The following is a 21973-nucleotide window of genomic DNA, read 5'->3' on the forward strand; positions in this document are numbered from 1 at the left end:
TTCTCGGATCTTCTGTTCATCCATTTCCTCATGTATCAGGGAGTGAGGTGGGGTCCCCGGGATTGGGCTCAGGGTTCTTCCCCATCCTTCACACACAGAGGCCCGACAGCGCCCACTAGAGGACTTCTTCACTACTGTGTAATCCTGTGTATGGAGAGACACATTAATATCACTACATACATTCCCAGAATCCCTCACCTCTCCAGTCATATCCATCTGTTATTATATAGATAAGAATGAGGTCATGTGACATCACTCCCAGAATGCCTCACCTCTCCAGTCATATCCATCTGTTATTACATAGATAAGAAGGAGGTCATGTGACATCACTCCCAGAATCCCTCACCTCTCCAGTCATATCCATCTGTTATTACATAGATAAGAATGAGGTCATGTGACATCACTCCCAGAATCCCTCACCTCTCCAGTCATATCCATCTGTTATTACATAGATAAGAATGAGGTCATGTGACATCACTCCCAGAATCCCTCACCTCTCCAGTCATATCCGTCTGTTATTACATAGATAAGAATGAGGTCATGTGACATCACTCCCAGAATCCCTCACCTCTCCAGTAATATCCATCTGTTATTCCATAGATAAGAATGAGGTCATGTGACATCACTCCCAGAATCCCTCACCTCTCCAGTCATATCCATCTGTTATTACATAGATAAGAATGAGGTCATGTGACATCACTCCCAGAATCCCTCACCTCTCCAGTAAGCCGGAAGAGTATCTGTAGGGTAAGGTTTATGATCCTGTCGGCCATCTTGTTCCTGTCTCTCTCCATGGTTGATGGGTGATCCAGGAGAATTCTCTTATATAGAAGATATCAGCAGAGGATCCTGGATTGGAGAAACCTGAAGGGAAGAAGAGGAGACGATGATAAACCGCACCAGATTCTATGGAGAAATAAAATCCATTTCCTGGAAATAATCTGGGGAAACATCTGAGGAGACATTATAGTCACAATGATTTCGGATGAGTTCTCCTCTATGATGACGTCCTCGGAAATTACCAGAAAATCTTTCAGAATCTTTGGCGGCAAAAAATCAAATACAGAACAACAAACACCGAGAACACGAAAAGAAAGACAAGAAGGTAAACGTAAAGAAAAGAGAAGGAAAAGGGAGGATAGAGGGTGAAGGGAAACAAGGGGGGGAGGAGCATAAGGCGGGAATGGACGACCAATCACATGACCCAGCAATATAGCAGAGAACACGCTGGAGGACACAACAGGACGGCGACTCCACAGTATCCTGGAATCACATCCACGGGGGCCACGTCTGGTAGAATCTATCATGAGACTCATGGATGGCGACTAATCTATCACCTTGGACACCAGAGCCGGAGGAGATGGGAAGATTTATAGGATGTGGGAGATGAAGGGTTAATGTATCATTTTACTATATTTTATCTATAGATCAATGTCTGTCCCCTCCCCCAGAGAGAGGAGAAGATGTCTGGGGGCGGAGTCACCTTTATAGGGGTTCATTGTGTCACGTCACAGCCACACACCCTCGTGATGTCACAGCCACACCCCCTCCATTCATGTCTATGGGAGGGGGGGTGTCGGCAGAGCCTGGATCCATAGAGGAGTCGGCCCAGTTCTCCATAAACCTCCTTCTACAAGATGGCGGCGGCCGGGGAGACATGTGGACACCGCGGGGAGAGAACCAGAAGGAGAAGAAGAACCTGACATATTAGAGGTAAAGACATAACAGGAATAGGGCCACAAGGACAGGAGGGCGGGGCTTCTAGCTGGGGGCCAACTGGGCGGAGATATAGGAAATGAGTAAAGATGGCGGAATAACACAAACAGCAGCAGAAACAAGACAATATATTAACCCTTCTATCACCAGGAGCAAAGATAAAATAATATTAAAGTAAAAAACACAAAAATACATAAAAATAATCCCCAAAGGAGAAATCACAGGATGAGGGGATCGGCCTCTATATAGGGGAGGGGGTGCGATTAACCCTTGTAAGGTTTTATTGTCAGTACAATGCATGGGTCATACCAATGTGCGGGGGGAGGAATATACCATCTGTGCTGCTGGAGGGAGGTAAGAGAATCCTGACAGGGAGAGAACACACATACCTGTATCTGTAGAGGAGCCGTGTGCTTACAGGACCTGCGATGATGTCACCGTCATGTGATCAGTCACATGGAGGAGGAGTCACATGATCAGGGGCTGCTGCTCTAGGCTCATCTGCTCAGTGTATGCAGGACTCTACTGTCACATGACCATTATCACAGGTCCTTCAACTACAATATCTTCTCGACAACTCTGCTGAGCCCCGCCCACTCATGTCACACAGGTCCTTCAGCCACAGTCACTTCTTTACTGCTAAACTTTCCCCCCCCCAAATGTACTGGTCACATGATTGTGACATCATCACAGGTCCTACACCTCCAGCATGTAACAGATACAGAGCAGGTCCTGGTGGGACAGTCACTGCTGTTGTGTGTGGGGATCTCTCAGAGCAGCAGCCCCTGATCATGTGACTGATCACATGACGGTGACATCATCGCAGGTCCTGTAAGCACACGGCTCCTCTACAGATACAGGTATGTGTGTGCGGTCACCATCAGATCAGGATTATTGGGGATGTTTGTTATTAACCCTTAAAAGACTATTGCAGTGACAACCTCTATCCAAAGTATAGGGGATAAGTTATAGATTGCGGGGGTGGAACTGCTGGGATCCCCCGCTATCTCCTGTACGGGGCCCCATCAGTTTGCAGGAAGCAGGCGATCCGACCCCCCCACAGGAAGCCGCTGCTAAAGCACCGAAGCGTTTTGGCCGCCACTCTGTGCAGGGGTTGGCACGCCCACTTCCTGCGGACTGTCGGGGCCCCGTACAAGAGATCGCAGGGGGTCCCAGCAGTCAGACCCCCGCGATCTATAATTTGTCCCCTATATGTTGGTTATTTTTTTACTACAGAACTTCTTTAAGAACATGTGGTACATTTACACCCTGCGCCCCATAGCTCAGCTACATGAACATTACACATATACAGTGTGTACACATACAGCTCAGCTACATGTACATTACACATATACAGCTCTACTGTGTACACATACAGCTCAGCTACATGTACATTACACATATACAGCTCTACTGTGTACACATACAGCTCAGCTACATGTACATTACACATATACAGCTCTACTGTGTACACATACAGCTCAGCTACATGTACATTACACATATACAGCTCTACTGTGTACACATACAGCTCAGCTACATGTACGATTACACATATACAGCTCTACTGTGTACACATACAGCTCAGCTACATGTAGCATTACACATATACAGCTCTACTGCTGTACACATACAGCTCAGCTACATGTACATTACACATATACAGCTCTACTGCGTACACATACAGGCTCACATGTACATTACACATATACAGCTCTACTGCGTACACATACAGCTCAGCTACATGTACATTACACATATACAGCTCTACTGCGTACACATACAGCTCAGCTACATGTACATTACACATATACAGCTCTACTGTGTACACATACAGCTCAGCTACATGTACATTACACATATACAGCTCTACTGTGTACACATACAGCTCAGCTACATGTACATTACACATATACAGCTCTACTGTGTACACATACAGCTCAGCTACATGCACATTACACATATACAGCTCTACTGTGTACACATACAGCTCAGCTACATGCACATTACACATATACAGCTCTACTGTGTATACATACAGCTCAGCTACATGTACATTACACATATACAGCTCTACTGTGTACACATACAGCTCAGCTACATGTACATTACACATATACAGCTCTACTGTGTACACATACAGCTCAGGCTACATGTACATTACACATATACAGCTCTACTGTGTACACATACAGCTCAGCTACATGTACATTACACATATACAGCTCTACTGTGTACACATACAGCTCAGCTACATGCACATTACACATATACAGCTCTACTGTGTACACATACAGCTCAGCTACATGTACATTACACACAGCTCTACTGTGCACACATACAGCTCAGCTACATGTACATTACACATATACAGCTCTACTGTGTACACATACAGCTCAGCTACATGTACATTACACATATACAGCTCTACTGTGTACACATACAGCTCAGCTACACGTACATTACACATATACAGCTCTACTGTGTACACATACAGCTCAGCTACATGTACATTACACACATACAGCCCTACTGTGTACACATACAGCTCAGCTACATGCACATTACACATATACAGCTCTACTGTGTACACATACAGCTCAGCTACATGTACATTACACATACAGCTCTACTGTGTACACATACAGCTCAGCTACATGTACATTACACATGTACAGATCTACTGTGTACACATACAGCTCAGCTACATGTACATTACACATATACAGCTCTACTGTGTACACATACAGCTCAGCTACATGTACATTACACATATACAGCTCTACTGTGTACACATACAGCTCAGCTACATGCACATTACACATATACAGCTCTACTGTGTACACATACAGCTCAGCTACATGCACATTACACATATACAGCTCTACTGTGTACACATACAGCTCAGCTACATGCACATTACACATATACAGCTCTACTGTGTACACATACAGCTCAGCTACATGCACATTACACACAGCTCTGCTGCAGACATATATAACACACACATACACAGCTCTGCACCACGCACATCACACACACACAGCTCTGCTGCATACACATAACTTCAGCTCATCCAGCAGCGATCACAACCAGCACAGCAGAGTCCTGCATACACTGAGCAGAGGAGCCTAGAGCAGCAGCCCCTGATCATGTGACTCCTCCTCCTCCATGTGACTGATCGCATGACGGTGACATCATCGCAGGTCCTGTAAGCTCACGGCTCCTGTACAGTCTGCAGGTGGAGGTATATACGGTTGTGGTGACATCAGGAACGCTGGGGGAGGGGACATTTCTATTAACCCCTTCAGGTCTACAAAATTTTATGACTTAACGAAGAAGATCACAAGATCCAGAACTTTCTGTGTATTTGTCTCTTTCTTTCTCTGTTGTTGTTTCTATTAGCAGCCGCCATTTCTCATCGTCTCCTCTTCTTCCCTTCAGGTTTCTCCAATCCAGGATCCTCTGCTGATATCTTCTATATAAGAGAATTCTCCTGGATGACCCATCAACCATGGAGAGAGACAGGAACAAGATGGCCGACAGGATCATAAACCTCACCCTACAGATACTCTTCCGGCTTACTGGAGAGGTGAGGGATTCTGGGAGTGATGTCACATGACCGCATTCTTATCTATGTAATAACAGATGATATGACTGGAGAGGTGAGGGATTCTGGGAGTGATGTCACATGACCTCATTCTTATCTATGTAATAACAGATGGATATGACTGTAGAGGTGAGGGATTCTGGGAGTGATGTCACATGACCTCATTCTTATCTATGTAATAACAGATGGATATGACTGGAGAGGTGAGGGATTCTGGGAGTGATGTCACATGACCTCATTCTTATTTATGTAATAACAGATGGATATGACTGGAGAGGTGAGGGATTCTGGGAGTGATGTCACATGACCTCATTCTTATCTATGTAATAACAGATGGATATGACCGGAGAGGTGAGGGATTCTGGGAGTGATGTCACATGACCTCATTCTTATCTATGTAATAACAGATGGATATAACTGGAGAGGTGAGGGATTCTGGGAGTGATGTCACATGACCTCATTATTATCTATGTAATAACAGATGGATATGACTGGAGAGGTGAGGGATTCTGGGAGTGATGTCACATGACCTCATTCTTATCTATGTAATAACAGATGGATATGACTGGAGAGGTGAGGGATTCTGGGAGTGATGTCACATGACCTCATTCTTATCTATGTAATAACAGATGGATATGACTGGAGAGGTGAGGGATTCTGGGAGTGATGTCACATGACCTCATTCTTATCTATGTAATAACAGATGGATATGACCGGAGAGGTGAGGGATTCTGGGAGTGATGTCACATGACCTCATTCTTATCTATGTAATAACAGATGATATGACTGGAGAGGTGAGGGATTCTGGGAGTGATGTCACATGACCTCATTCTTATCTATGTAATAACAGATGATATGACTGGAGAGGTGAGGGATTCTGGGAGTGATGTCACATGACCTCATTCTTATCTATGTAATAACAGATGGATATGACTGGAGAGGTGAGGGATTCTGGGAGTGATGTCACATGACCTCATTCTTATCTATGTAATAACAGATGGATATGACTGGAGAGGTGAGGGATTCTGGGAGTGATGTTCACATGACCTCATTCTTATCTATGTAATAACAGATGGATATGACTGGAGAGGTGAGGGATTCTGGGAGTGTATGTAGTGATATTAATGTGTCTCTCCATACACAGGATTACACAGTAGTGAAGAAGTCCTCTAGTGGGCGCTGTCGGGCCCCTGTGTATGAAGAATGGGGAAGAACCCTGAGCCCAATCCCGGGGCCCCCACCTCACTCCCTGATACATGAGGAAATTGATGAACAGAAGATCCGAGAACTCATCAACAAGATGATGGAGCTGCTGACTGGAGAGGTGACCCTGCTGGGACATTATACAGTAATGGAGGGGTCTGGTAATGACTGGAGAGGTGACACTGCTGGGACATTATACAGTAATGGAGGGGTCTGGTGATGACTGGAGAGGTGACACTGCTGGGACATTATACAGTAATGGAGGGGTCTGGTGATGACTGGAGAGGTGACACTGCTGGGACATTATACAGTAATGGAGGGGTCTGGTGATGACTGGAGAGGTGACACTGCTGGGACATTATACAGTAATGGAGGGGTCTGGTGATGACTGGAGAGGTGACACTGCTGGGACATTATACAGTAATGGAGGGGTCTGGTGATGTCTGGAGAGGTGACACTGCTGGGACATTATAAGGTAATGGAGGGGTCTGGTGATGACTGGAGAGGTGACACTGCTGGGACATTATACAGTAATGGAGGGGTCTGGTGATGACTGGAGAGGTGACACTGCTGGGACATTATAAGGTAATGGAGGGGTCTGGTGATGACTGGAGAGGTGACACTGCTGGGACATTATATAGTAATGGAGGTGTCTGGTGATGACTGGAGAGGTGACCCTGCTGGGACATTATACAGTAATGGAGGGGTCTGGTGATGACTGGAGAGGTGACACTGCTGGGACAATATACAGTAATGGAGGGGTCTGGTGATGACTGGAGAGGTGACACTGCTGGGACATTATACAGTAATGGAGGGGTCTGGTGATGACTGGAGAGGTGACACTGCTGGGACATTATAAGGTAATGGAGGGGTCTGGTGATGACTGGAGAGGTGACACTGCTGGGACATTATACAATAATGGAGGGGTCTGGTGATGACTGGAGAGGTGACCCTGCTGGGACATTATATAGTAATGGAGGTGTCTGGTGATGACTGGAGAGGTGACCCTGCTGGGACATTATACAGTAATGGAGGGGTCTGGTGATGACTGGAGAGGTGACACTGCTGGGACAATATACAGTAATGGAGGGGTCTGGTGATGACTGGAGAGGCGACACTGCTGGGACATTATACAGTAATGGAGGAGTCTGGTGATGACTGGAGAGGTGACACTGCTGGGACATTATACAGTAATGGGAGGGGTCTGGTGATGACTGGAGAGGTGACACTGCTGGGACATTATACAGTAATGGAGGGGTCTGGTGATGACTGGAGAGGTGACACTGCTGGGACATTATACAGTAATGGAGGAGTCTGGTGATGACTGGAGAGGTGACACTGCTGGGACATTATACAGTAATGGAGGGGTCTGGTGATGACTGGAGAGGTGACACTGCTGGGACATTATACAGTAATGGAGGGGTCTGGTGATGACTGGAGAGGTGACACTGCTGGGACATTATACAGTAATGGAGGGGTCTGGTGATGACTGGAGAGGTGACACTGCTGGGACATTATACAGTAATGGAGGAGTCTGGTGATGACTGGAGAGGTGACACTGCTGGGACATTATACAGTAATGGAGGAGTCTGGTGATGACTGGAGAGGTGACACTGCTGGGACATTATACAGTAATGGAGGGGTCTGGTGATGACTGGAGAGGTGACACTGCTGGGAATGCCGGGACAATATACAGTAATGGAGGGGTCTGGTGATGACTGGAGAGGTGACACTGCTGGGACATTATACAGTAATGGAGGAGTCTGGTTCTGGTGATGACTGGAGAGGTGACCCTGCTGGGACATTATACAGTAATGGAGGGGTCTGGTGATGACTGGAGAGGTGACACTGCTGGGACATTATACAGTAATGGAGGGGTCTGGTGATGACTGGAGAGGTGAGACTGCTGGGACATTATACAGTAATGGAGGGGTCTGGTGATGACTGGAGAGATGACACTGCTGGGACATTATACAGTAATGGAGGGGTCTGGTGATGACTGGAGAGGTGACACTGCTGGGACATTATACAGTAATGGAGGAGTCTGGTGATGACTGGAGAGGTGAAACTGCTGGGACATTATACAGTAAAGGAGGGGTCTGGTGATGACTGGAGAGGTGACACTGCTGGGACATTATACAGTAATGGAGGGGTCTGGTGATGACTGGAGAGGTGACACTGCTTGGACATTATACAGTAATGGAGGGGTCTGGTGATGACTGGAGAGGTGACACTGCTGGGACATTATACAGTAATGGAGGGGTCTGGTGATGACTGGAGAGGTGACACTGCTGGGACATTATACAGTAATGGAGGGGTCTGGTGATGATTGGAGAGGTAACATTGCTGGGATATTATACAGTAATGGAGGAGTCTGGTGATGACTGGAGAGGTGACACTGCTGGGAATGCTGGGACATTTTACAGCATACAATATTTCTTCCACATCTAATGAATCAGGGTGAAGATCCGAACAATATTAATGCTCCAGAGACAGATGTGAGCGGTGGTGAGCAGTATAAAGAAGACATTCCTACAGGGAAAGATCTGAACTATATTAATGCTTTAAACATAATAGTAAAAGAAGAAGAAGAAGAGACAGATGTGAGCAGTAATGAGCAGTATAAGGAGGACATTTATACAGGGAAAGATCTGATCTATATTAATGCTACAGACACAAAGGAAGAAGAAGAGACAGATGTGAGCGGTGATGAGCAGTATAAGGAGGACATTCCTACGGGGAAAGATCTTATCTATAGTAATGCTACAGACAAAAAGGAAGAAGAGACAGATGTGAGCAGTGATGAGCAGTATGTGGAGGACATTCTTACAGGTAACCACCAAGGTGAGTAGTAACCACTAAATGTAGAGAACAGTCACAGATTCTGCTCAGTCACCGACTTTAATAATTGTCTATTACATTTTTTAAAGGGGCACTTCGATAGAATTTATTTTTTTTTTAAATCAACTGGTTCTAGAACATTATTCAGAATTGTAAATTACTTTTATTTAAAAATCTTAATCCTTCTAGTACTTATCAGGTGTTGTATCCTGCAGAGAAAGTTGTGTAGTTCTTTCAGTCTGACCACAGTGCTCCCTGCTGATACTTCTGTCCGTGTCAGGAACTGTCCAGTGCAGGAGAGGTTCGCTATAGGGAGTGTCTCCTACTCTGGACAGTTCCTGACTTGGACAGAGGTGTCAGCAGAGAGCAGTGTGGTCAGACTGAAAACAACTACACAACTTCCTCTGGAGCATACAGCAGCTGATAAGTTCTGGAAGAATTAAGATTTTTAAATAAAAGTAATTTAGAAACCTTTTGAACTTTTGGGGACCAGGTGATATAAAATAAATTGTGTTCCACCGGAGTACCCCTTTAAGCCCTGTGTCCTGTCAGTCTTTTCTGCTGTATATTCCTTTATTCAGTCAGAATATAAACTATAAATGATGAGAATGTGAGACGGTTGAGAATATAATAAAGGTGATTTGTTCTGATCATCTCCATCTGGTTTTGTGGTTCCTGACATTACACAAGGGCCATGAATCCGGATGATGCAGACAATCCACCAGCACCAAACATTTTCACTATAATGGATCTGCAGGATCAGAGGATTGAGCAATTGGCACTTGTAATGCAGACGCTTTAGAATCGTACGTCTCCCCTAGAGCCTCCTGTGCCTCAACCGGCAGCCACCTACCCTCCTGCTCCGGCAACTATTTCTGCTGCCATAGAAGCCATTGCCTCCTGTGGGTTTACTGGATCTGCCCCGCTTCCCCAGCATTATGGGGGCGATCCTAATGAATGTAGAGGCTCCCTGAACCAAGTGGGCATTTATCTGGAAATGGTCCCGCAGTCCTGTCCTAATGATAGAAGTAAGGTAGGATTCCTGATCTCCCTCCTTACTGATAACGCTCTATCCCGGGTGAATCCTCTTTGGAGACTGATAAACGTATTATCTACGACTACAGAGAGTTTGTTGTGTCCTTTAAACAGATATTTTCAGTTGAGTTCTTTATTCTAAAATCTTATATAGAAGGGAAGATAATAAGGGTCCCTCTAATGCCCTAACAGATAATGCACACCCTTGGTGTAAAATCAAATTATATCCACAAATAGAGTAGACCAATTAGGTAAATGAATAAAACATAACTTTTACTTATAAATCAAAACATAAAATAAATCAAATATAAGGTTACCATAATATCACCATCAATGTGGGGGAATGGGGAAAAGGGTACAGGTGAATACCTAGTCTTGGCTACCTACAATGGGCCCTTCCTAATATAATGTGGATAGGGTAAGGGAATTAAAAGCAGATGGTGGCAGAACTCCAACGCGTTTCATCCTGTAATGTGCAGGACTCATCAGGGAGTAGACATAAATTGGTAATACTATCAATATTCAAGATCTGGTACCAATGACCAGTAACACATATAGGATAGAAAGCAAGTTAGGTCAGTCAGGCACTGTCGTATGCAGTCAGTAATGCGGTCAGATGGTAAGGAATAGTGACAAGGAGGATGTAACATATAGCATTAAACAATAGACACTGTAACCAATCAGATATCAGATAGGTACTGGATGATTGTTGTAATAGTAATAAAAGGTGTAACAGCGCAATAAAGAAGGTCACTATAGTCAGCAGAGGATATGACCGGTGATCCCTCAAGGTGGAGGACGCCACCTGGAGGGATCACCGGCGATATCCTCTGCTGTCTCATCTACCCCACTTGGGTTATAGGTGATTTCACCTACCTGCACTGTGGTTTTTGGCTGTTACCTCCTTGAAGTACCCACTTCAGCCACTAGCAGTCTTTTTGCATTATTGCGCATTTGGGTTTATACCTGTACCTTAATCATCCGGTACAACCAGGTCCGGAATCTAGTGACTATAGAGACCGTCTTTATTGCGCTGTTACACCTTTTATTACTATTACAACAATCATCCAGTACCTATCTGATAGGGGCGCTGTACATCTTGGTTTAAATTTGGATCCCCTGGGATTTCATTTTATATTATTTAATAATTCTGATCTTGCATTGGTGTTACAGTGTCTGTTGTTTAATGCTTTATGTTACATCCTCCTTGTCACTATTCCTTACCACCTGACCGCATTACTGACTGCATACGACAGTGCCTGACTGACCTAACTTGCTTTCTATCCTATATGTGTTACTGTTCATTGGTACCAGATCTTGAATATTGATAGTATTACCAATTTATGTCTACTCCCTGATGAGTCCTGCACATTACAGGATGAAACGCATTGGATTTCTTCCACCATCTGCTTTTAATTCCCTTACCCTATCCACACTATATTAGGAGGGGCCCATTGTAGGTAGCCAAGACTAGGTATTCACCTGTACCCTTTTCCCCATTCCCCCACATTGATGGTGATATTACGGTAACCTTATAATTGATTTATTTTATGTTTTGATTTATAAGTAAAAGTTATGTTTTATTCATTTACCTAAATGGTGTACTCTATTTGTGGATATGAGTTCTGTATTCTAGCAGCAGAAGTGTGCTGGGATAAGGAAGCGCTGGTGGACATGTTCTCTCGTGGACTCTCCGATATTATAAAAGATGAGATTGTGGCAAGAGATCTCAAGGAGATATTGTCTTCCACCATCCTAACTGACACTCCCATGCCTCCCTCACCTCCCATGCCTCCCTCACCTCCCATGCCTCCCTCACCTCCCATGTCTCCCTCACCTCCCATGTCTCCCTCACCTCCCATGTCTCCCTCACCTCCCATGTCTTCCAACATCTCCCATGTCTCCCTCACCTCCCATGTCTCCCTCACCTCCCATGCCTCCCTCACCTCCCATGTCTCCCTCACCTCCCATGTCTCCCTCACCTCCCATGTCTCCCTCACCTCCCATGCCTCCCTCACCTCCCATGCCTCCCTCACCTCCCATGCCTCCTGTTTCCAAAACATCTGAAGGGATCGAACCAATGCATCTCAGGACCACCCCCCTTCCCGCAGTGCAATCGAATGACTAAACCCCCCTCCCCAATAATAATTTTATTTTAAGCTTTTTGTTATTGTTATGAAAAGCAGTAAAGCATAAAGAAAACTATGCAAATTAGATATCGATGTGATTGTACCGACCTGTAAAATAATTTTACCACACACTTAATGACAACAGTCATAACAACGAAAGATCGGTCCCGCAAAAAATAAAAAGCTCTCAAACGGCTCTATGGAGAGGAGAAAACATAAAAACGCAAAAGTTTAAATTATCTGGGTTGTTAAGGGGTTAATACTCAAAAATAAAATCAGTTTTTTTCTTGGCAGATTCTTGTACCAGGAGATCAGAGGAGAATCTTATATCTTCAGATTATAAAGCAGATGATGATATCACACAAGATACATATGAAGAACATTCCATTATCCCAGATACACCCTCAGCCCTTCACAGCCAACATCTGTCATCTCATCCTTATATACAGGTCCTGTCTTCTCAGTCATCACAGGATGTTCAGCAAAATAAAGGTCACAGAAGGGGTGCTGGACATCAACGAGCTCATACAGGAAAGAAATCATATTCATGCTCAGAATGTGGGAAATGTTTTACTTTTGAATCACTTCTTGTTATACATCAAAGAACTCATACAGGGGAGAAGCCATTTTCATGTAGAGAATGTGGGAAATGTTTTATTAAGAAATCACATCTTGTTCAACATCAAAGAACTCACACAGGGGAGAAGCCATTTTTATGCTCAGAATGTGGGAAAGGTTTTACTTGGAAATCAACTCTTCTTCAGCATCAAAGAACTCACACTGGAGAGAAGCTGCTTTCATGCACAGAATGTGGGAAATGTTTTACTTTTAAATCACTTCTTGTTAATCATCAAAGAACTCACACAGGGGAGAAGCCATTTTCATGTTCAGAATGTGGAAAATGTTTTACTGACAAATCAAGCCTTGTTAAACATCAAAAAACTCACACGGGGGAGAAGCCATTTTCATGTTCAGAATGTGGAAAATGTTTTACTGAGAAATCAAGTCTTGTTAAACATCAAAGAACTCACACAGGGGAGAAGCCATTTTCATGTGCAGAATGTGGGAAATGTTTTACTCAGCAATCAAGTCTTGTTAAACATAAAAGAACTCACACAGGAGAGAAGCCAATTCAGAGCAATAAATGATGCAGATAACACATCTATATATTATCCATGTACATAGGATATCTGACATTTATACATATATCATATACTGCATCTCCAAACTTGTTACCAATTGTTAATAAAAGTTTTCTTTCTTATATTATTTATTATTCTTATATTCATCTCCGCACACTGGACTTATAATAAATGTAATATTGTCCCTGACGTTGTATATAGGGAATGTAACGCGTCAGTGTTGTCCCCGCCCCCTTCTCATTATGATTATAGAGACTTTAATTCAAGGCATCAGACAGGATCCGCGCGTCTCCCTTGAAGATCGTCTCTTCTGAACATAAGACGCTGCAGATACTTTTATTTATCACAAACCCTAGACCAGCGTTTCCCGTCTTGACGTCTATTTTCGGTCTCAGATCATAAAATCCATTTTTCTATATGAGAAGTCGTCAATATCTCAGCGTCCCCCGGGTTCAGTAAACATCGGTGTAATTCTTTTCCTTTTCTTTGTCCTCCCCGGGGTATAAAATCCCTAGAGATCTGATCACATCTGGTACAAGATCTCTTTACTTCACACTTTGCGCCATTATTACACGGATTGAAGACCCAGTTACACGCTCGTAAATTCCCATATATGTCGTGGATTGGAAGGGAAAAGGTTCTTAAATCTTATATTTACCAATAATATTTTATATTTTTACAGTCCGTCCCTATCATAGTACGGAATTGTTATTTTTCTTCTATCCGATGGTTATTTAGTAATTTTGTTATGATTCAGAAGAGACCACGTGTCCCGTATAGACGCTCACCCTGAAGACATTAGACGGCGGTTTTGTGTTTCCGGATTTACACACTTATTATAAAGCTTTTCCTTCGTCTGGATTATTAGAGCTCGTTCGCTCTTCTTTTTCTCATCCTCCCCTTTATATTCCTCCTCATGTGGATATGGAATTCTCCTCAGTCCCTCCTTCTATAGGACCCATTTTGTGGCCCCCGCACTCCTCCTTGGCCTCTCTAGTTCTTTCCTCTTTTATATATAACTTTGTCGGTATTACGAGACTGCTCTACGACTGATTCTGATTTCCCTTCTCCCCTAACCCCACTTTCTTTACTCCCTATGGTTATTACTAAACACATTTTCCCTCTTCCCCTTTGTGGGAACGTTTACATTCTTTTACGTTACGAGATTTATATTCTTCTACTAAGACTTTGGCCATAGAGGAATCTCAGGCTTTCTGGGGTTTTATAAGTAAATTTATCTTTACTCTCCAATGTTTTCAGCGTTATACTAACATACGTCCCTGAAATTGGTTAGAGAGATTGTATTTATTTCCTAAATAATAATACTATCTAAGTTTTATTCTTATCTGATTCTTCTGCTCCTAATAGTAACCAAAATGCGTCTTATACGAGAAGAGGAGCTGAATATCCAACTCTCTGAAGAACAGAGCGGATTTATCTCTAGCGCTCACGTGGCTCCTCCCCTTGTATTCGTATACAGGAGAGTTCATATAAGTTATATTGTCGGGGGGGTATGGGACTCCTCCTCTCCTTTTGTCACATGGTATTCCAGAATCTTCTCAATGTTGGAGGTGTGGGAGTGAGTCGTGGACTCTCTTACATATACAGGGGTCTTGCTTGAAAATTTAATCTTTCTGGCTATTTCCATTATTTTCTTGGTTACAACAAAGAAGATTCATTTTACTCTGGAAATGGTTCTTCTTGGGGTCACGTCTTCAGACTTCTGTCCTAGCTCGACCTGCTTAAAGGGGTACTCCACTGCTAGACATCTTATCCCCTATCCAAATGATTGGGGATAAGATGTCTGATCACAGGGATGCCTTCACCACCAACCCCTCCCCCCCCCTTACAGCAGAACCCGGCATAGGAAACAAATGTGGGGTTCTTGCTACAGTGGTTGTGATGTCATGGTCACGCCCCCTCCATTCATGTCTATGGGAGGGGGCGTGTTGGCCGACACCCCCCCTCCCATAGACATGAATGGAAGGGGTGTGGCGTGACGTCACAGTGGGGGCATGGCTGTGACATCATGAACACGGCCTCCAGCTCCGAGCGTTCTGGACAAAATGTACAGAACACTGGAGCATTGGAGTACCCTTTTAATCACACACCTACTTTTGGTGGCTAGACGGCTTATTCCGATATACTAGAGATCTTCTACCCCCTCCAACCATTTCAAGGCTGTGCAAAATGTGTTCCCAGTTATTCAAAATTGAGGAACCTGTTTCATGGCAAAATTTCTTGAGCAATTCCCTGGAGACTTTTTCTCCTTAGATTACTTTTAGAACCATTTCATTAACACCTTAAGGACCAAGGGCGTACCTGAACGCCTTTGTCCCGCTCCTGTGCTATAATGCGGGATCACGGGCTGACCCCGCGTCATACCCAGATGGTCCTGTGGATAACCGATCGCATTTATGCCTGGCATTAACCCCTTAGACGCAGTGATCAAAGTTGATTCCCGTGTGTAAAGTGAAACTAAACCATTCCTGCCAGCTCAGTTGGGCTGTTCGGCACTGCTGCGGGGAAATCGCGGCATCCTGAACAGCTGAATGGACAGGGGAGGGTGCCTACCTGCCTCCATCTCTGTCCGATCGGCATAGCATTGAACAGTGTATGCATTCAGTAGATTGCATGTACAGTAATAGTCCCCTATGAAGAGTAAATAATGGTGTAAAAATTAAAAAAAAAAAAAAAAAAGTTTATAAAAGTGATTTAACCCCTTCCCTAATAAAAGTGTGAATCCCCCCCCCCCCTTTCCCATAAAAAAATATAAATAAACATTAAAAAAGTGGTATCGCCCCTTGCGTAAATGTCTGAACTATAAAAATATAATGTTAATTAAACCACACGGTCAATGGCGTTTATGCAAAAAAAAAATCCAAAGTCCAAAACTGTGTATTTTTGGTCATTTTGTATACCCTAAAATGTATAAAAAGCAATCAAAAAGTCCCATCAAAACAAAAATGATGGCACAAAAAACAAGCCCTCATATGTAAGCTTGAAAACGTTAGGATATTTAGAAGGTGAGGAGGAAAAAACAAAAGTGCAAAAATGAAAAATGGCCTGGTCCTTAAGGGGTTAAATAGTTGATTAATTATTATTATTGTTATTATTATTAATAAGTTTTATCCTAGACGTCAGGTTTATCTGTTTATTTTCCTATTTCTTTCTTTCTTTTCTAAAGAGTTTATTTTTGTAATTTATGTATTATTGGGGCAATATGAATATAATTGTGGTGTAACGATGATTTGTTACTTTTTTTAAATCTTTTGTTAACAATAAAAGAGACATTGGGAGAGAAAAAAAGTTTTTCTTTTATAACATAGTCACCGATCCAGCGATGTCATCTCTATAATTTTACATGGGAGGAAAAGAGTCTCATATATGGCTACAAGGTAACAGGACATGAGCAGATTAGACATATAAAATCACTTCTATCTTCTAGGACATTCTGATCCTATAGGTGTTAGATTAGTGGGGTCTCCTACTCTACACAGGGTCCTTCCTTAGGTTATAGAGGGAAGAACAAGTTGTATTCTGCTGAAGTGCAGAGAAGAATTAACCAGGTGGCTCTATGGTTGGTTCCCAGCTCTCTGAGGGGCTGAAGCCAGCTGTGCGCTCTCCGGTCAAGGAAAGGACTTGTTAGATGTAATTTAAAGAGGTACTCCCCCACTAGACATCTTATCTCCTATCCAAAGGATAGGGGATAAGATGTTTGAGCGCGGGGGTCCCGCAGCTGTGATCTCGTGATTTCTGAGCAATACCTGACATTAGTTTTGAACACTGGGAGTGGGCGGTGGGGGTTCGTGATGTCACGGCCCCACAATGCAAGTCTATGGGAGGCGTGGTGGCTGGACTCCCATAGACTTGCATTGAGGGGTCGTTAGGTGATGTCCCAAGGGGCGTGGCCGTGACGTCACAACCCCCACCACCCGCTCCAAGCGGTCGGAACAAAATCTTCCGAACGCTGGGGCAGCGGAGTACCCCTTTAAAGCTCATGGTGCCTGAACAACATGGCTGAATAAGACATATTCTCTCACATTTCCATCCATAGGTCATGTTCTCCATTAATGTTCCCACAGTTTAACTACTAACAAACCGAACCGGTGAGCAGAAAACCACTGTTCCCTAAGTTAGTGAAGACAATGTCCTTCTCTTAGTGCAAATACGTTTTTGATAGAAGGATTTGAATTCGGGATCTCCTCATCTCCTGGTGCCCTCCATTCATAGTAATGTTCATTGTTTCCGATGTTCGGCTTATTTAATCGATAGCTTATTGATTTAGTATCTCTGCGGAGCCCCCAGCAGCAGATTTATTATAGTACAGTAACCTACGAGTATAAATACAATCAGTCCCATCACTATAGCTATGAGTCCCTTCAACCAGGAGAAGATATTCCTCAACCAATCAGGGAGAAGCTCCAAAAGCCAGGACCGCCAATCATCGCTTACATCTTGCTTGATACCGGAGGCTGTCTGTCTGTATGGATGTAGATTAAAGGGGTATTCCACTGCCCCAGTGACCAGGAGCTCCGACCAGCGAGACTCCTAAAGCCATATATAGTGATTAGGATAATAAGGTAAGATGGACATCACAGTCAGGATGTAAGTTAGTGACTGTTTCCTTTTCTCCTTCTCGGCTCTTGTGTGTTCCCTACTTCAGGGACTTATGGCCGTACTATCCCCAACCTATTCACTGCACAGGATGTTATATTAGCAGGAATGTATGAGTAAGAGGCATTACCGCATGACAAGAACCATCCTACAGGCAGCTTAAGGCCCCTCACACTACCGTCATGTTCCTGCAGAATCTCCTGTCATGAACTTCTGTCATTAAGTCCAAAAAACGGACGTTATAGAATCTCATTTATTTCAATGGGATTTTTGGACCATCCTTCATGATCAGTTACAGCCCGTTATGACAACATCCATTATTTTGATGGGGTAAATAACATTGCATGCACTAATTTTTGTCCCATTGGAATAATGATGTTAAAATTTTAACATTGAAGTCTATGGGTGACGGATTTTCACAAATGACATCCTTTATTGCCGTTATTTTTACATTCCGTTATGATCCGTTATTACTACTGAGCATGCTCCGTACAGCATCACAACCAGAAGGGGTTAATACTGACATAAAATAATATATAACTGCACTATATCTGCACTCGCTGTTCAGTGATGAAACCGGACAATCCGGCGATGTCATACACTACGGGTTATTTCCCTTATTTCATGTACTGACTGTCAATTCCAATATGGCGGTTGTACCACTACCCCTCTCATAGTTAGAATTAGGAAACATTTCTCCCACACTCCATACTTTACACTGGAAATGTCTCGGCAGTGTCCGCTCACTGTGCACAATATCATTCAGACAATACAACCGCACTACAAGTACACGGAATAGAACGAGTCAGACTTTACCCAAAAAGTATTATCCCCAGAGATATTGTGGATCATGACTCTTGTACACGGGTCCTGAATGGGCTGAATATAAGAGCGGATCCTTATTACACCACTCATTTCTTCCTTTATTGATTCTTTCTTCTCTCTGTATTAGGGTTATGGGACATATCTTGGTTGTCGTGTTACTATAGATCATTACATTTTATCTCTACACATTGGTTTTCTTTATGTATTTATCATCTCTTTCATATATCACTGTTGGTCTTTGTCTTTCTTAGGTTTGATGTTAGACTTTATCTTACTACATATTAGTCATATGTTATATATGTTTTCTCTTCTATTATGTATACTACGGGATTTCTAAGAATGTGAAGGGTTAAATGACCTGGCGCAGGTGTTTTTCATCTCCCCCAGTTCATTTCCCCTATTTAACAGGAGAAATTCCGTGTAAACGTTGTATGACTAAGGGCGGCGACGCCTGAAACGCGTCATGGTGTTCACCTTCTTGTGACTTTTCTCCAATAAACAGGACTCTGCATTGTCCATGATGGTTATTTTTCCTTCTCATATGGACTTTGGTGCCGCCATACACCTGCCGTGCTGTGGAGGGGACTTACCTGCGGGGAGCTGCCTATACACTTTACCTGTTTATAAATATACTATTAATTTTTGTATATACTTTTATAATATTTTTTGTATCTATTTGTAACTGTATAAACAAGGCGCTCAACATCACGTTATATTGTGAAAGCATTAATGCCTTCAATGGTATTGATCGTCCACCATGCGAGGCCATAAAACTTACCTTCTCCATTTGGATGTAAGACCGGCGTGTTCCTCCATTAGGTGTCCCACCGTGACATTTTATACACATTTATGGCTCATAATGGGCCGTATAATATATGGATTTTATATTCTGTCACCATATTGTAAAACCCGTTATGTCTAGATTATAGTTATAAGTCCACATTACCCTTTGTATATGAACGTGGGGTGCCTCCAGCTGTTTCCAGAGGCATCCGTCTCCATTTGTTCTTTTTGGCTATTTCTCATATCTTGTAAATCCTTCTGACATAATGTAAAAGTTTTTGATATATATTGTTTATATTTGCATTTTTAGGAGGATATCAATTCTATAGATTTTGTATACATTTCCCCTCCGGTCAGGTGACTCTAGTGACCCGGTAGGGATTCGTTCACCGCTTATAATAAGGTTGGAACTGTGAGTACTCCTATATCTATTTACCTGATGAAGAACCCGGTTCGGGTTAGAAACTTAAAGGGGTACTCCGCCCGTAGACATCTTATCCTTTATCAAAAGAATAAGGGAATAAGATGTCTGATCCTGCAGCTGGGACCCCCGTGATCTCTGTGCAGCACCTGTCATTCGTTTAGAACGCTGAGTGCGGGCTGCAGGGGTTGTGATGTTATGGCCACGCCCCTCATGATGTCACACTACACCCCCTCAATGCAAGTCTATAGGAGGGGGCATGACTGCCATCACACCCCCTCCCATAGACTTGCATTGAGGGGGCATGGTGGGATGTTACGACCCCCGCACCCAGCGTTCAGAACAAAATGTTCTGAACGCTGGGGCAGTGGAGTACTCCTTTAATGTTACTTGTATGGAATAAACGACACCGTTCTGTTATTAGGATCTATGGTCAGATTCTTCTTCCATAACTAGTCTCAGTACTAGCACCAGCAGGTATCCTCCATTTTACCGCTGTGGATCGTGTGTGATCCTCTTCAAGTACATTCATCCCACCGAGGATCCTGCCAGACCTGGAGAGGATGCCGTGGCTGCTGACGGCCATCTTGGATTCCAATTAGGAGTCTACGTGCCAGTGCTGCTGGTGTGTCCTCAGCACAACATCTTCCGGTATGCCTTCTACCACCTACCTGCCAGGGTTTACCGGAACGTTACTACACCAGGAGCGCACCTTTTATTCTCGTCTAAGGAGATGATGGAGGCGCCGATGCTGCCAACCGAGGTGGGAAGTAAAAGCCCAGACAGGGGCAGATGCTGAGCAGCAAAAGGATAGGATCTTACTGACAAAGCAGATTAACCCTTGAGGAAATTTTTTTCCATTCAGTTTCCTCCTCACCTTCTAAGAATCATAACGCTTTCAGTTTTCCCCCTACAGATCTATATGAGGCTTGTTTTATGCACTATCAATTTTACTTTGTAATGACATCAATAATTTCACCACAAAATCTGCGGTGAAACCTGAAAACAAATTATTTGTGGGACAATATTGAAGGAAAAAAAAGCCATTTTGTAATTTTTAGATTTAGGGAACATTTCGGCTCCATTACAACTAAGAAGGGATCTCCTAGACTTACTGCACATGTTTAGGATAAGTTTCCACTTGTTTTTTTCTGGCAGTTTTTGAGCCAAAGCCAGAAGTGTATTCGAAAGGAATAGGACATGTAAAGGAAGGACTTACACTACTCCTCGCTTATGGATCCACTTCTGACTTTGGCTCAAAATTTCCAAAAACTGCCAGAAAAAAAAACAAGTGGAAACTTATCCTTAGAAGAACACGGAGGAGATGGAAGAGTATTAAGATTTATGACCTTGGATAAAGTCTGTGTCCTCTCAGGGATAGATGGTCGTAAATTACAACGTGAAGGGAGATGGATCATACGGACCAATGCGGAGGACAACCTCGGTCTTAAAGGAGTACTCCGGCGCGCACTTTTTTCCTTTTATCCCATCTGGGCTGCAAAATAAAAGAAAACACACTTTATCTTACCTGCCAACGAGCCCCCGGAGCTCCGGTACACTCCGGTACAGGTGTTCGGTCCCCGGGCTGTATTCTTCTTACTTCCTGTTAGCCCGGCACACCAACACGGAGCTTCAGCATATCACCGGCCGA

The 21973-nt window shown here is 43.5% G+C and overlaps 1 protein-coding gene across 1 annotated transcript; it reads left to right on the forward strand.

Annotated features, from left to right (window-relative positions):
• The first annotated feature begins 6474 nt into the window (after window positions 1-6474).
• LOC130298080 (oocyte zinc finger protein XlCOF22-like) lies at window positions 6475-21121 on the forward strand. Its single transcript, XM_056550974.1, is given in 4 exon segments — window positions 6475-6650; window positions 8989-9373; window positions 12829-13700; window positions 20747-21121. Coding segments are annotated over 4 exon segments (1656 nt in total). The 5' UTR covers window positions 6475-6626.
• The last annotated feature ends 852 nt before the right edge of the window (window positions 21122-21973 follow it).

Source organism: Hyla sarda (assembly GCF_029499605.1).
Source record: "Hyla sarda isolate aHylSar1 chromosome 1 unlocalized genomic scaffold, aHylSar1.hap1 SUPER_1_unloc_2, whole genome shotgun sequence".
NCBI classification, from domain to species: domain Eukaryota; kingdom Metazoa; phylum Chordata; class Amphibia; order Anura; family Hylidae; genus Hyla; species Hyla sarda.